Source organism: Pan paniscus, chromosome 5 (genome assembly GCF_029289425.2).
Source record: "Pan paniscus chromosome 5, NHGRI_mPanPan1-v2.0_pri, whole genome shotgun sequence".
NCBI classification, from domain to species: Eukaryota; Metazoa; Chordata; class Mammalia; order Primates; family Hominidae; genus Pan; species Pan paniscus.
The window spans coordinates 124,821,891-124,838,409 of NC_073254.2; the positions used below are offsets into that span (position 1 = coordinate 124,821,891).

A 16,519-nucleotide genomic window follows, 5' to 3' on the forward strand; every position below is an offset into this window, starting at 1 on the left:
ACCTGCAGAAACACACATAGGCTCAAAATAAAGGGATAGAGGAAGATCTACCAAGCAAACGAAAAGTCAAAAAAAAAAAAAAAAAAGCAGGGGTTGCAATCCAGGTCTCTGATAAAACAGACGTTAGACCAAGGAAGATCAAAACAGACAAGGAAAGACATTACATAATGGTAAAGGAATCAATGCAACAAGAAGAGCTAACTATCCTAAATATATATGCACTCAACACAGGAGCACGCAGACTCATAAAGCAAGTCCTTAGAGACATACAAAGAGACTTAGACTCCCACACAATAATAATGGGAGACTTTAACACCCCACTGTCAATAATAGACAGATCAACATGACAGAAGGCTAACAAGGATATCCAGGAATTGAACTCAGCTCTGGACCAAGTGGACCTAATAGACATCTACAGAACTCTCCACCCCAAATCAACAGAATATACATTCTTCTCAGCACGACATCACACTTATTCTAAAATTGACCACATAATTGGAAGTAAAGCACTCCTCAGCAAATGTAAAAGAACAGAAATCACAAACTGTCTCTCAGAGCACAGTGCAATCAAACTAGAACTCAGGATTAACAAACTCATTCAAAACTGCACAACTACATGGAAACTGAACAACCTGCTCCTGAATGACTATTGGGTAAATAACGAAATGAAGGCAGAAATAAAGATGTTCTTTGAAACCAATGAGAACAAAGACACAACATACCAGAATCTCTGGGACACATTTAAAGCAGTGTGTAGAGGGAAATTTATAGCACTAAATGCCCACAAGAGAAAGCAGAAAGATCTAAAATCGACACCCTAACAGCACAATTAAAAGAACTAGTGAAGCAAGAGCAAACACATTCAAAAGCTAGCAGAAGGCAAGAAATAACTAAGATCAGAGCAGAACTGAAGGAAATAGAGACACAAAAAACCCTTCAAAAAAATCAATGAATCCAGGAGCTGGTTTTTTGAACACAGCAACAAAATAGCTACACTGCTAGCAAGACTAATAAAGAAGAAGAGAGAGAAGAATCAAACAGACACAATAAGAAGTGATAAAGGGGGTAACACCACCAATCCTACAGAAATACAAACTACCATCAGAGAATACTATAAACACCTCTATGCAAATAAACTAGAAAATCTAGAAGAAACAAATAAATTGGACTAAACCAGGAAGAAGTTGAATCTCTGAACACACCAACAATAGGCTCTGAAACTGAGGCAATAATTAATAGCCTACCAACCAAAAAAAGTCCAGGAACAGACGGATTCACAGCCGAATTCCACCAGAGGTACAAAAAGGAGCTGGTACCATTCCTCTGAATGGCTGATACCATTCCTTCTGAAACTATTCCAATCAATAGAAAAAGAGGGAATCCTCCCTAACTCATTTTATGAGGACAGCATCATCCTGATACCAAAGCCTGGCAGAGACACAACAAAAAAAGAGAATTTTAGACCAATATCCTTGATGAACATTGATGCAAAAATCCTCAATAAAATACTGGCAAACCAAATCCAGCAGCATATCAAAAAGCTTATCCACCACGATCAAGTCGGCTTCATCCCTGGGATGCAAGGCTGGCTCAACATATGCAAATCAATAAATGCAATCCATCACATAAAAAGAACCAACGGCAAAAACCACATGATTATCTCAATAGATGCAGAAAAGGCCTTCGACAAAATTCAACAGCGCTTCATGCTAGAAACTCTCAATAAACTAGGTATTGATGGAACGTATCTCAAAATAAGAGCTATTTATGACAAACCCACAGCCAATATCATACTGAATGGGCAAAAACTGGAAGCATTCCCTTTGAAAACCGACACAAGACAAGGATGCCGTCTCTCACCACTCCTATTCAATGTAGTGTTGGAAGTTCTAGCCAGGGCAATCAGGCAAGAGAAAGAAATAACAGTATTCAATTAGGAAAAGAGGAAGTCAAACTGTCCCTGTTTGCAGATGACATGATTGTATATTTAGAAAACCCCATCGTCTCAGCCCAAAATCTCCTTAAGCTGATAAGCAACTTCAGCAAAGTCTCAGGATACAAAATCAATGGGCAAAAATCACAAGCATTCTTATACACCAATAACAGACAAACAGAGAGCCAAATCATGAGTGAACTCCCATTCACAATTGCTTCAAAGAGAATAAAATACCTAGGAATACAACTTACAAGGGATGTGAAGGACCTCTTCAAGGAGAACTACAAACCACTGCTCAACGAAATAAAAGAGGACACAAACAAATGGAAGAACATTCTATGCTCATGGATAGGAAGAATCAATATCGTGAAAATAGCCATACTGCCAAAGGTAATTTACAGATTCAATGCCATCCCCATCAAGCAACCAATGACTTTCTTCACAGAATTGGAAAAAACTACTTTAAAGTTCATATGGAACCAAAAAAGTGCCCTCATTGCCAAGACAATCCTAAGCAAAAAGAACAAAGCTGGCAGCATCACGCTACCTGACTTCAAACTATGCTACAAGGCTACAGTAACCAAAACAGCATGGTACTGGTACCAAGAGATATAGACCAATGGAACAGAATAGAGCCCTCAGAAGTAACACCACACATCTACAACCATCTGATCTTTGACAAACCTGACAACAAGAAATAGGGAAAGGATTCCCTATTTGATAAATGGTGCTGGGAAAACTGGCTAGCCATATGCAGAAAGCTGAAACTGGATCCCTTCCTTACACCTTATACAAAAATTAATTCAGGATGGATTAAAAACTTAAATGTAAGACCTAAAGCCATAAAAACCCTAGAAGAAAACCTAGGCAGTACCATTCAGGACATAGGCACGTGTAAAGACTTCATGACTAAAACACCAAATGCAATGGCAACAAAAGCCAAAATAGACAAATGGGATCTAATTAAACTAAAGAGCTTCTGCACAGCAAAACAAACTACCATCAGAGTGAACAGGCAACCTACAGAATGGGAGAGAATTTTTGCAATCTACTCATCTGACAAAGGGCTAATATCCAGAATCTACAATGAACTCAAACAAATTTACAAGAAAAAAACAAACAACCCCATCAAAATTGGGCAAAGGATATGAACAGACACTTCTCAAAAGAAGACAATTATGCAACCAACAGACATGAAAAAATGCTCATCGTCACTGGTCATTAGAGAAATGCAAATCAAAACCACAGTGAGATACCATCTCACGCCAGTTAGAATGGCGATCATTAAGAAGTCAAGAAACAACAGGTGCTGGAGAGGATGTGGAGAAATAGGAATGCTTTTACACTGTTGGTGGGAGTGTAAATTAGTTCAGTCGTTGTGGAAGACAGTGTGGTGATTCCTCCAGGATCTATAACTAGAAATACATTTGACCCAGCCATCCCATTGCTGGGTATATACCCAATGGATTATAAATCATGCTACTATAAAGACACATGGATACATATGTTTATTGCAGTACTATTCACAATAGCAAAGACTTGCAACCAACCCAAATGTCCATCAATGATAGACTGGATTAAGAAAATGTGGCACAGATACACCATGGAATACTATGCAGCCATAAAAAAGGAGGAGTTCATGTCCTTTGCAGGGACACGGATGAAGCTGGAAACCATCATTCTCAGCAAACCATCCCAAGGACAGAAAACTAAACACCGCATGTTCTCACTCATAGGTAGGAATTGAACAATGAGAACACTTGGACACAGGGCGGCGAACATCACACACCAGGGCTTGTCGGGAAGTCAGGGGGCTGGGGGAGGGATAGCATTAGGAGAAACACCTAATGTAAATGACGAGTTGATGGGTGCAGCAAACCAACATGGCACATGTATACCTATGTAACAAACCTGCACATTGTGCACATGTACCCTGGAACTTAAAAGTATAATAATAATAAAACAAAAAAAACCAATTTAGTACTCAAAAAAATTATGGTATCATACACAGGAGGATATGTGCTATGAGAACAATGGACTGGGGATCAGACAGGATGAACAGACAAGATCACCATGTATAAGCAGGACAATGTTCAATACACAAGGTAAATAATAAAGCCTCAAAATAACTCTGTGCCATATATAACAAAAAAGGATAATCAGCATGAAGAAAAAGAAATACTACTATAACATTTTTAGAAAGCTGGAGTAATTTCTAAAACTACACAGAAATCTCATTTATGTTCAGTTGGCATTTCATTTCAAAAACAGATTAAGGGCCAGGTGTCGTGGCTCACATCTGTAATCTCAGCACTTTGGGAGGCTTAGACTGGAGAATCACTTGAGGCCAGGCGTTCAAGACCCGCTTGGATGACATACCTTGACTTTATTAAAAATAAAAATTAAAAAATTAGTTCAGTATGGTGGTGCACATCTATAGTCCCAGCTACTTGGGAGGCTGAGATGAGAGAATTGCTTGACCCAAGGAGTTGGAGGTTGCAGTGAGTTATGAACACGCCACTGCACTCCAGCCTGGGTGGCAGAACAAGACCCTGTCTCTAAAAACTAATAATTTAAAATAAGAATAATTTTTAAAATAGATTTAAAAACAATAAATAGCTAATAACATACAAAATCTGCACAACGCAGTTAGGGGCTCAACTGCCTCACCTGTAATTCAATTACAACGATCCTCTTTCAGACTGCTCAGAGTGTTGCATAAAAGATTTTTCAGTTTAAATAACTAAAAAAAAGTACTCAACAAATAATCATTCTTTATAAATGAAGTTAATTGTTTTTGAGATAGTCTCAATTTTTTAATATTGATTGAGATAATACTCTCTTCAAGAAATTGCCAATGTATTTTATGAAAACTAAGAAGTCAACAAAAATTTAACTAATAAGAAACTTGTGGTGGCTTCTAAAGCACTTAGATCTGATTTCTCAAACACTTTCAGCCCCCTAACTTTGGACTCTTTCATCCTTATAAATTTGAGAATTTGGCATAAGTATAAATAGTCCAGACAGTTGTAATATTATTGGGAATGGCGTATGAAACAGATTGTATTTTCTAAAGGTCCGTTCCTATGCTGAAAGTTTACAATTTAAAGTGTAAGAATTCTTTTTTTTTTTTTTTTTTCTTGAGATGGAGTCTCACTCTGTTGCCCAGGCTGGAGTGCAGTGGTGCAATCTCGGCTCACTGCAACCTCCGTCTTTCAGATTCAAGTGATTCTCCTGCCTCAGCCTCTGGAGTAGCTGAGACTACAGGCGTGCGCCACAACGCCCAGCTAATTTTTGTATTTTTAGTAGAGACGGGGTTTCACCATGTTGGCCAGGATGGTCTCGATCTCTTGACCTCGTGATCCACCCGCCTCAGCCTCCCAAAGTGCTGGGATTACAGGTGTGAGCCACTGTGCCTGGCCAAGTCTAAGAACTCTTTTATATGGCTACTTTGATTTTGAATACTCTAACTGAAACGAGTCGCTTCGCAGTAGCTACAAATCCATGTTCTAAATCTTAGCCCTTTCTGACTCTAGTAGAGACCTCTAAAACTCCATTAACATCTTACTAATTTACTGTATCTATACAACTCTAACTAAACCTTGCTTTTCCTAATAGAATAAAAGTTATCTACAAACACAGAAAATACCTGAAAACCATTATACATCCCAACCTTTATTTGAAGAACTCAGTTGAAGGAACTGAGAACATAAGGATTGAATATAAAACCAATCTAATAATTTCAGGATTTGAAATATTGGTAGAAGTCATATAAAAGACTTAAAGGTGTGTAAAGATGGCAGGGGGAAAAAAAATCAATGTGTGCCTATATTTTACATGATAGAAAGAATGAGTTAATTAGTTATATAGTTTACATGAGTTATAATGTCCTGTCCAGAGTATCCAGAGAAGAAAACTGGCTGGAAAACCCTTTCTATCATAATTTTAGGTCAAAATCCATCTGAAAAAGACTCACAGAAACACTACATTATAAAACAGTGCCCAGGGCCAGGCACGGTGGCTCACGTCTGTAATCCCAGCACTTTGGGAGGATGAGACAGCCAGATCACCTGAGGTCGGGAGTTCGAGACCAGCCCAGGCAACATGGCAAAACGCCATCTCTACTAAAATATAAAAATTAGCTGGGTGTGGTGGCGCATGCCTGTAATGCCAGCTACTCGGGAGGGAGAGGCAGGAGAATCGCTTGAAGCCGGGAGGCAGAGATTGCAGTGAGCCAAGATCACGCCACTGCACTCCAGCCTGGGCAACAGATTGAGGCTCTGTCTCAAAAACTTAAAAAAAAAAAAAGTGCTTAGAATTAGACAAGAAACAAAAGAAAACCCTGTAGAGCAATTAAATTAAATGAGGACAACACGACTTTATGCTCACTGAAGAGTGAAAGAAGTATGTCAGAACTTAGTGAGCACCTATCAACTACTAAGTGTTGAATACTCTACAGCATGCTTTACAGAAGCCATCACATTTAATCTTCACAATAATCTCACCAGGCAGATATCAGCACTTCCATTTCACAAACAAACAAAGCTTCAGGGATCAAGAATTTTGACTAATGTTTTATAGCTCTGGTGCTGGGATTTGAACCTGCCTACACAAACTAGTTTCTTTCCCCTGTATCTTAATACCATTCTAAATTTAATTGCAAAATTCAAATACAAAGAAAACAGTTTCAGTAGTTGACCCTTGAATATGATATATTATATTTAGTAATACTTCTCAACCAATAAAAACTATACATTCCATTTAACCTTTATCTTAGAGCCCTATAATTTGTCCTGGGGGTTAACTTGTTCTATTTCCTATATTCCTTTCCCTTTCATTTATCAGAAATAACACATTGGGAATAACTTATATTTTTAATTTATACCTGTATCAAGATATCACAAGTAAAATTAAAAGTGTGCCTGCAGAAGAACCATGTTCCATATCTATTATTCTTCTACAACAATGATTTTTTGGTGTCACATTTCATCACAGACTTGCTTAACCATCTTTGTTCAAAAAGATCTAATATTTGCTAGATTAAAACTAAATGATGGGAATACAGTACTAGGAGAAAGTATTTCTTAAAAATCCTTCTGCCATATCCCTAAGCTCAGACTAACCATAGGGATATCCCAGTTCTGCACAACACTAACATGTCTCTATTTTAACTATTATAAATGGCATTGTTTTTTATAAGATATTTTTCATAGTGATGCATTCATTCAAAAACATCTACTACGCATCTAAGTGCAAAACACTGTACTACACTTTGGACATAAAGTGGTAAAATAAACACTATTCTTGCTTTCACTGAATTTTTAGGCATGTAGGGGAGACAGACTATAAGCAAGTAAATAAACAACTACAAAATAGGAAGTGCTATGAAGGAAATGACTGTGATACTGCGATCAAAAATCTGGGGAACGACCTGCTTAGATTGGTCAGGAACTGCCTTCCTAAAAAGTTACTTAATTAAGCAGTAACATGAATAAGAAATAGCCCTGTAAAAAGCCTAAGGAAGAACATTTCAGGCAAAACAAATACCATGTAGAAAAGCCTGCTGAAAGAGTTGGTTGCATTTAAGGAACGCAAAGAGAATCACTGTGGTTCAAGTACAGTGAGCTAAACAGGAGTGAAATCATGGAGGTCTCACAGGCCAAGGTAGAACTTGAATTATATTTAAAATGTAACAACGAGGCATTGAAAAGTTTTATATACAAGGCTTAAACACAAAGTAACAAGAGCAGATTTTTTTTTTTTTTTTTTTTTAAGATCACTTTGCTGAGGAAAGAAGAGATTGGAGGGAAACAACATAGGAATCAGGGAGACCAGTGAAGAGATTACTGCAGTACTCTAGGCAAAAGGTAACAACATTAAGGTGGTTTTGGTTGAGTTAGAAGTTCAGATTCCAAACATATTCTGAAGGTAGAATTTACAGAACTTACTAATAAATTCCAAGTTCACAAAGAGAGAGAGAGAGAGAAATAAAAAATAACCTAATTATTTCTAATTTAAACAACTGAGACAATAAGGTTTCTATTGATTAAGATGAGGAAAAACTGGGGGAAAGGTTTGAGGAAGAAAATCTGAAGCTGTATTTTGACATGTTAATATGTGAGATTCTGTGGTACTTCTAAGTGATGATGTTAAACAGGCAGATGGACATTCAAATCTGGAGGTTCAAAAAAGGTCTGATCTAAAGATAACCCTTCAAGATACAACATGATTACAGGGAATCAAATGATGATATTATTCATAAATTCAGGACACTATGGAAAGAACTGGTTTTCTAGCCAAGCAACCAAATCATAAATATAATGCAAGAAAATGGCTGGAATCAGAAAGATCTGGAAGTCTAGAAACCCAGAAGCCCCTGAATTCTAATACAGGGTTGTTAAATAGATGATCTGAATTGGTCTCATCAAAGGCACATCAGAGACCCCAACAAGAAGCTAAACAAGAAAAAAAGCTGGTCTTTCAACCTAAAACCAACTTCCAATAAAATGATATAAAACAGAAAAAAAGAAGAAGAGAGGAACTTTCTGGAGAGCTCTATATCGGAATATGAAGGCCTAAATAAATATTACAATTCATACAATTTAAATCAAAAAGAAGAATCACTATAGTATTCTATGAACTGATGCTAATTGCAAACTACATTTACATAATACATAATATATAGGTGTGTATATATTTTTACATATGTGTGTGGGTGTGACAGCATGTGTATAATTATACTGATAGCTCCTTAGGGACTAGAGTTTATTTATTACTGTATTACACACCTACAACAATGCATGACACAGTGAGCGTTAACTAAACATTTGCCGAATACATGAATAAGTGAACAAAATGTACACGTCAAGAAAATGAACCAATAAAGAAATACAAAAATAACTTAATGTATAACAATATCTAACAAGACTGACTCAAGATTTTTTTTTGGTTATAGATACAGAGAAAGAAAAGACATGGCTCTGGATCAAGATATATTCCAACAGCTTATCCCACTGGAAATGACCTGGTTACATAACACAGTAAACGATGGGAATTACCAGATTACTGATTTATCTTTTGTTAATAAGTACTTAGTCTAAAATTGAAGTAATCAAGCAAATCAAGAGCTCCACATGTAACATAAAAGCAATGGCAATTAAATATAACAGAAAATACTTTTCCTCATACAGTTAAGTAATAGAACCATAATACTTCATCTTAAAAAAGAGATTGTACTTCCTCTTAAAAGACAGCATATTTGTGGGAAAACAAGAGAGCTTTAGAAAATACACAGAAACGTGTGTGTCTAGAAATAGAGTATATATACATCTGGAAATATATATATTTCTTTATATATATATATATCAGTATATATAGCATCTGGAAATATAAAATATCATACCTGCAAGCAAAGTACAATGGAGTTGCTCCTGATACATTTGGCCTGTTAATATCAGCACCACTGTCTAGCAAGCACTGCACTGTCTGAGGGGGAAAAAAATAATTAAAAGTAAAGCCAGAGGAATCAAACAAAAGATACAATTACCACAATTTTAATCCATATAAGGGAAGTTCTTCCCACAACTTGAAGCTTTACATAGGAACTGAGTGGGCACGTGACAATTACTATGGCTGAGCAAATTCAACTTTTTGTAAGCTCTAAGTTTCTCAGGCACAACACACATATATGTGGAATTATCAGTGTAATAGAAACTGTGTTAATCTGGGAGTCTTTAGAGCAGCACTGTATCAAAAGTAGTCAGTAGTTACATATTGGCTACCAAGTACTTGAAATGTGGCTAGTACAGCTAAGGAACTAAAATTTTAATTGTATTTAATTATAGCTCATTTGAATCTAAATAGCCACATGTGGCTAGTGAATTGGACCCTATTGCTTCAGATACTTGAATTTAAATTGCTTTAAATACCAGAACTTTTCACCTCTAAAAAACTAAGCACCAGAATAATAACTTTCCCAAAGTCAAGAGCATAATTATTAAAATATAAAATTTTAAAAAGCTAAGAAGCCCTTTTGCTATTAACAGTAGCATATACAGGCTCAATTTCACTGATTGCCATTAATATATACTTAGTCCCCTAAGCTCTACTCCTCCAATCATTTGACTCATACTAAGAGAGAGTACGCTACTATAAAATCTTAAAAATACATATCTGTTGATTAAGGACAGGACAGGGCCCAGTTGAAAACCTTTAAAAAAAAACTTTCATGGTTTTATTCCTAAAATCCTCATTTGAGTTTTTCCTGCAAAAAGGAAGAAAATGTAAAAACATAAAATATGAGGCAATAGGTGGCTTGAGGCCAGTAGTTTGAGACCAGTTTAGTCTACATAGTGAGACCCCATTTTTACAAAAACATTAAAAAATGAGCTAGTCATGGCAGCACATCATAGTAGTAGGCCTAGCTACTCAGGAGGCTGAGGTGGGAGGATCATTTGAGCCCAGGAGTTCAAGGCTACTATGAATTATATTACACCACTGCACTCCAGCTTGGGCAACAGAGAAAGACCCCATGCCTAAAAAAAAACAAAATAGTTTGAAATTAGACGCTTATTACTTCTGGATTGAACACATCTGTTCATCTTTTTTGCCGCTTTTAAACAAAGTACAATGTCAGTAAAATAATAAAACTAAACACCCAAAGGAAGAACAAGAAAGAAAACAACAGCATACTGGATAAGTCAGTAAGTTTTGGAAAGATAGCAAGCAAATGGAGAAATAGTAACTGACTTAGCAGATCAAAGAAAGCTGAAGTCTAACTGCCCACAAATGGGGATTCCAACAATAAGCAACTCAATTCTTACTACAGAACACACACATTAAGAAAACAAAAAAGGAATAGAGGAATTGGAAGTACCAGGTACCTTGGAATATAGGAATGGTTATGTAGAGCTAAAAATAGGAGGAATAGTTGAAAGTCAATAGAAGAAACAGACTCTCCCCCTAGGACCTTTCTTCCCATCCTATCCAGTTAGTTACTATCCCTCTTTACACTGTCTCAGAAGATGGGAAGTTTATTCTCTGCACAAAGTGAACAGGGAGGCTCTGGACTGGGAGACAAGACACACAGGTAGAGCAAAGATGAGGAGCCATCATGAAAACAACAAATTAAGTGAAAACCTCCAGCCTCCATGTTCCAACTAGGCTCCCAGAAATCCAGCAGGCAGGCTTAAAAACCTCAAGTAGAAGGAATTAAAAGCGTCCTCTCAAGACTTGCATCAGAAAAGAATCTTACAGATATTGGCATTAGAAAGTCCCCAGTGAAACAGCTCAGTTCAGCCAGACATGGTGGCTCATGCCTGTAATCCTAAGACTTTGGAAAACCAAGGTGGAAAGATCATTTAAGGCCAGGAGTTCAAGACCAGCCTAGGCAATTTAGAGAGATCCCATTTCCACAACAAAATTTTAAAATTAGCCATGCATGGTGCTGCATGCAAGACGCTATCTGTAAAGCAAGACCCTATCTCTAAAAAGAAACAAAAATTAAAAATAAAGAAACAGCCCAATTCGGGACAATGGGTCTATAGCAGTCGTCCCCAACCAAGGTTAAATTTTGCCCTGGGAACATGAGGCAACTTTTTTATTTTCATGACCAGGGAAGGGAAAATGCTATTGGCAGCTAGTGGGTAGAGGTCAGGGATGCAGCTAAATATCCTAAAATTCAGATGACAGCCCCCACAACAAAGAATTATCAGATCCAAAATATCAACAGTGTTGAGACCAAGAAACATTGGTGTACAGTCAAACCAAGTAGTCAACAAACTCAACTCATGTACACAACGCTTCCAGCCAACATTTGAGTGCCTCACCATTACACATGAATGAACAGACAATATTAAAAATACAACTGAAGCAGGCCTCTAACCTGAAAAACAAAAATTACAACAAACCGAAAAATGAAACTCAGAATAACAAAGACAGTAAAGGGAACCAAAGAAAACAACAAAAATTAGAAAAGTAACTGATAACCTCGAACAGAAAAGAAATTATACCATGGAATGATAAAAGGATGTTGGGTAGAAAACATTTAGGAAATGAGAAATCAAAAATACAATGCAATAAATAAAAATTCAACAGAAGTTTAAAAAGAAAATGTTCAGGAATTCTACAAAGTAGAATAAAAAGACAAAGTAGAAAATAGGAAAGATGAGAAAATTTGTGAATCAATCAAGGGAGACATACTGCAGAAAATAAGAATAAAGAAAAGAAAGGGGGTGAGGGACCAAAGGGGAATAACCAAGAAATAATACCAAAAAAGTTCCCAGAACTGAAAGACATCAGGTGCCAGGTTTAAAAGGCTCAACAAGTGTCTTGTCTATTAAATTAAAAGACCTTCAACGAGGCATGTCAAAGTGAAATTTCATGATAACATCAGGGATAAAAGATTCCAGAGATAAACAGAAATCATGTGGGCATTAAAACTTCTCAACAGCAACACAGAAATCTAAAAGGTAAAAAGCCTTCAAAATTGTAAGATAAATTATATGCAGAATTCTATAGCCAACTACACTATTATTCAAATAGATGGTTATAAATAAAAAACATGTTTAACTATTTAATAAGATTTTTAAAATTACCTTCAATGCACCTTTTCTCAAGAAGCTACTGAAGCATATCCTCCTCCAAAGAAAGAGAATAAACCATAATAGAAGATATGGAATCTAGAATATGGAGATCAAACATGGGAGAGACACTAAGATTATTTCTAGGTTTAGAGGGTGATATGGTTTGGATTTGTGTCCCTGCCAAAATCTCCTGTTGAATTGGAGGAGGGACCTGGTGAGAGGTGACCAGAGCATGGGGGCAGATTTCCCCCTTGCTGCTCTCATGAGAGCTCATGGTTTAAAAGTGTGTGGCACATCCCGCCTCACGCTCTTTCTCTCTCTCTCCTGCCACCATGTGAAGAAGATGCTTGCTTCCCCCTTTGCCTTCCACCATGATTGTAAGTTTCCTGAGGCCTCACAGTCATGCTTCCTGTTAAGCCAGCAGAACTCTGAGTCAATTAAACATCTTTTCTTCACAAATTACTCAGTCTCAAGTAGTTCTTTATATCAGTGTGAAAAATTGACTAATATAGAAAATTGGTACCAGGAGTGGGACACTCCTATAAAGACACTTGAAAATGTGGAAGCGACTTTGGAACTGGGTAAGGGGCAGAGGTTGGAACAGTTTGGAGGGCTCTGAAGAAGACAGTAAGATGTGGGAAAGTTTGGAACTTCCCAGAGACTTGTTGAATGGTTTTGATCAAACTGCTGATAGTGATATGGACAATGACGTCCAGGCTGAGTTGATCTCGCACGGAGATGAGGAACTTAATAGCAACTGGAGTAAAGATCACTCTTGCTATGCTTTAGCAAAAAGAAACTGGAAGCATTTTGCCCCTGCCCTAAAGATCTGTGAAACTTTAAACTTGAAAGAGATGAATTAGGGTATCTGGTGGAAGAAATTTTTTTTTTTTTTTTTTTGAGACAAAGTCTCACTCTGTCTCCTAGGCTGGAGTGTAATGGCATGATCTCAGCTCACTGCAACCTCCACCTCCCAGGTTCCAGTGATTCTCCCGCCTCCCAGGTAGCTGGGATTATAGGCGTGCGCCACCACACCCAGCTAATTTTTTCTGTTTTTAGTAGAGATGGGGTCTCACCCTGTTGGCCAGGCTGGTCCTTAAGTCCTGATGTCAAGTGATCCACCCACCTTGGCCTCCTAAAGTGCTGGGATTACAGGTCTGACCCAGCATGCCCAGACTATGGTGGAGGAAATTTCTAACCAGCAAAGCATTCAAGATGTGACCTGGCTTATTCTGAAAGCATTCACTTACATGCATTCACAAAGAGATGGTTTGAAATTGGAATATGTTTAAAAGGGAAACAGAGGGCCAGGCACAGTGGCTCACACCTGTAATCCCAGCACTTTGGGAGGCTGAGGCGGGCAGATCACCTGAGGTCAGGAGTTTGAGACCAGCTTGGCCAATACGGTGAATCCCCATCTCTACTATAAATACAAAAATTAGCCAGGCGTGGTGGCAGGGACCTGTAATTCCAGCTACTCGGGGGGCTGAGGCAGGAGAATTGCTTGAACCCAGGAGGCAGAGATTGCAGTGAGCCGAGATCACTGCATTGCACTCCAGCCTGGGCAACAAGAGCAAAACTACAACTCAAAAAAAAAAAAAAAAAAGGAAACAGAACACAAAGTTTGGAAAATGTGCAGCCTGACCATGCAGTAGAAAACAAAAACCCATTTTCTGGGGAGAAATTCAAGCCAGCTGCAGAAGTGTACATAAGTAACAAGGAGCTGAATGTTAATAACCAAGACAACAGGAAAAATGTCTCCAGGGCATGTCAGAGACCTTCACTGCAGCCCCACACGTCAGAGGCCTGGAGGCCTAGGAGGGGAAAATGGCTTCACAGGCCGGACCCAGGGCCCCACTGCTCTGTGCAGCTTCGGGACTTAGTGCTCTGTGTCCCAGATGCTCCAGCTCCAGCTCCAGCCATGGCTAAAAGGGGCAAAGGTACAGCTCAGGCCACTGCTTTAGAGGGTGCAAGCCCAAGCCTTGAAGCTTCCACATGGTGTTGGGCCTGCAGGTGTGCAGAAGGCAAGAGATGAGGTTTTGAAACCTCTGCCTAGATTTCAGAGAATGTATGGAAATGCCTGGCTGTCCAGGAAGAAGTCTGCTGCAGGAGTAGAGCCTTCATGGAGAACCTCTACTAGGGCAGTGCAGACAGGAAATGTGGAGTTAGAACCCCACACAGGGCACTGTCTAGTAGAGCTGTGAGAAGAGGGCCACCACCCCCCAGACCCAAGAATAGGAGACCCACTGACAGCTTGCATAGTGCACCTGAAAAAGCCACAGGTACTCAATGTCAGCCTGTGGAAGCAGTCTAGGGGGCTGTACCCTGCTGAGCCACAGGGGTGGAGCTACCCAAGGCCTCAGGATCCCAACCCATGCATCAGTGTGCCCTGGATATGAGACATGGAGTCAACGGAAATTATTTTGGAGCTTTAAGATTTAATGACAGCCCTGCTAGGTTTCAGACTTGCATGGGGCCTGTAGCCTTTGTGTTTTGGCCAATTTCTCCCACTTGGAGCATTCACTCAATGCCTGTACCCCCACTGTATCTTGGAAGTAACTAACTTGTTTTTGATTTTACAGGCTCATAGGCAGAAGGGACTTATCTGTCTCAGATGAGACTTTGAACTGTGGACTTCTGAGTTAATGTTGAAATTAGTTAAGACTGGAGGACTGTTGAGAAGGGATAATTGTATTTTCCAATACGAGAAGAACATGAGATTTGGGAGGGGTTAGGGGTGGAATGATATGGTTTGGATTTGTGTCCCCGCCAAATCTCACGTCAAATTGGAAGAGGGGTCTGGGGGGAGGTGACTGGATCATAGGGGCAAATTTCTCCCTTGCTGCTCTTGTGATAGTGAATGAGTTCTCACAAGACCTGTAGGTTTAAAAGTGTGTGGCACTTCCCCCTCGCACACACTCTCTCTCTCCTGCTGCCATGTGAAGAAGCTGTCTGATTCCCCTTAACCTTCCACCATGATTGTAAGTTTCCTGAGGCCTTCCAGTCATGTTTCCTGTTAAGCCTGCAGAACTGTGAGTCAATTAAAACTCTTTTCTTCATAAATTACCCAGCCTCAGGTAGTTCTTTATATCAGGTAAAATGAATTAATATAGAGGAGAAAGAAAGATGGAACTGATAAACTATCTAATGAATCTGTCTTTGTAGAGAGTAGGAAGAGATATTTTATAGGAGCATATAGATGAAGAAACGCTGATTCATACAAAGAAAACTGAGCAAACCCAATTATTAACTTCAAGAAAAACAGCCATCCTCAAAAAAGAACGTTATTACAGTTCACTACTTGACTGAGCAGTAAACAATACTTTCTTAACTATATATAACCAATATTGTCTAATCAAAACTTATAAATCATCATTTACCATAACAAGAAATGATTAAATAATATCTAAAAGTCATAAACTGAGAAAGAGCCATGGAAGCTTGTTATTTGGAAATACATATTAAAGGAAAAGTTTAGAAAGTTGAAAATTGTTGCCTCTGGTGATCATGACTTAACAAAGAGGACGGGTGGTTTAAGGGACTAGCATTCTTATCAGAAGATTTTAATACTAATAAAATATTTTTAAGACATAGTATTCACATGTCTATTTAAATTTACTTCTACCCCAACATGAATTCTATAATCTATGTAATAAAAACACTGTTATATAAAACTATATTATAATCTATGTAATTCCTCTAAACTGAAAACAAGTAGTCAACTATAGCTTTCAAATATAAGAAAAACAAGTATTTCGGTCACTATTTTATAAGAGAAGGACTACGTGGGCCTTCTAATCATGGCTTTCCTCTGATCATTGACCTAGAAGTGGTGTCTGTAACGTCCCAAAATAGGAATGAGATGGAAAGTAGCAACGGTGTTCACTACTGTTATAGAAATTACAGAAAATAAGCCTGCCAACCAAAAAAAGCCCAGGACCAGATGAATTCACAGCTGAATTCCACCAGATATACAAAGAAAAGCTGCTACCATTCCCAT

At 38.3% G+C, this 16,519-nt stretch overlaps 1 protein-coding gene across 10 annotated transcripts in view; it reads right to left on the bottom strand.

The window, feature by feature from the left end:
• HACE1 (HECT domain and ankyrin repeat containing E3 ubiquitin protein ligase 1) overlaps positions 1–16,519 on the bottom strand; it is a 132,653-nt gene that overhangs the window by 74,265 nt on the left and 41,869 nt on the right. For 7 of the 10 annotated variants that reach the window (XR_004672101.2, XM_034962610.3, XM_034962609.3 and 4 more), the window contains one exon: positions 9,339–9,421. The exons of the other annotated variants lie outside the window; for them this stretch is intronic. Coding sequence is in view for 6 of the 7 variants with exons in the window: in XM_034962610.3 (XP_034818501.1) it covers positions 9,339–9,421 (83 nt within the window). In the remaining variant the exon portion in view is untranslated. The remainder of the gene's footprint in view (positions 1–9,338; positions 9,422–16,519) is intronic. 10 annotated transcript variants of the gene reach the window in all.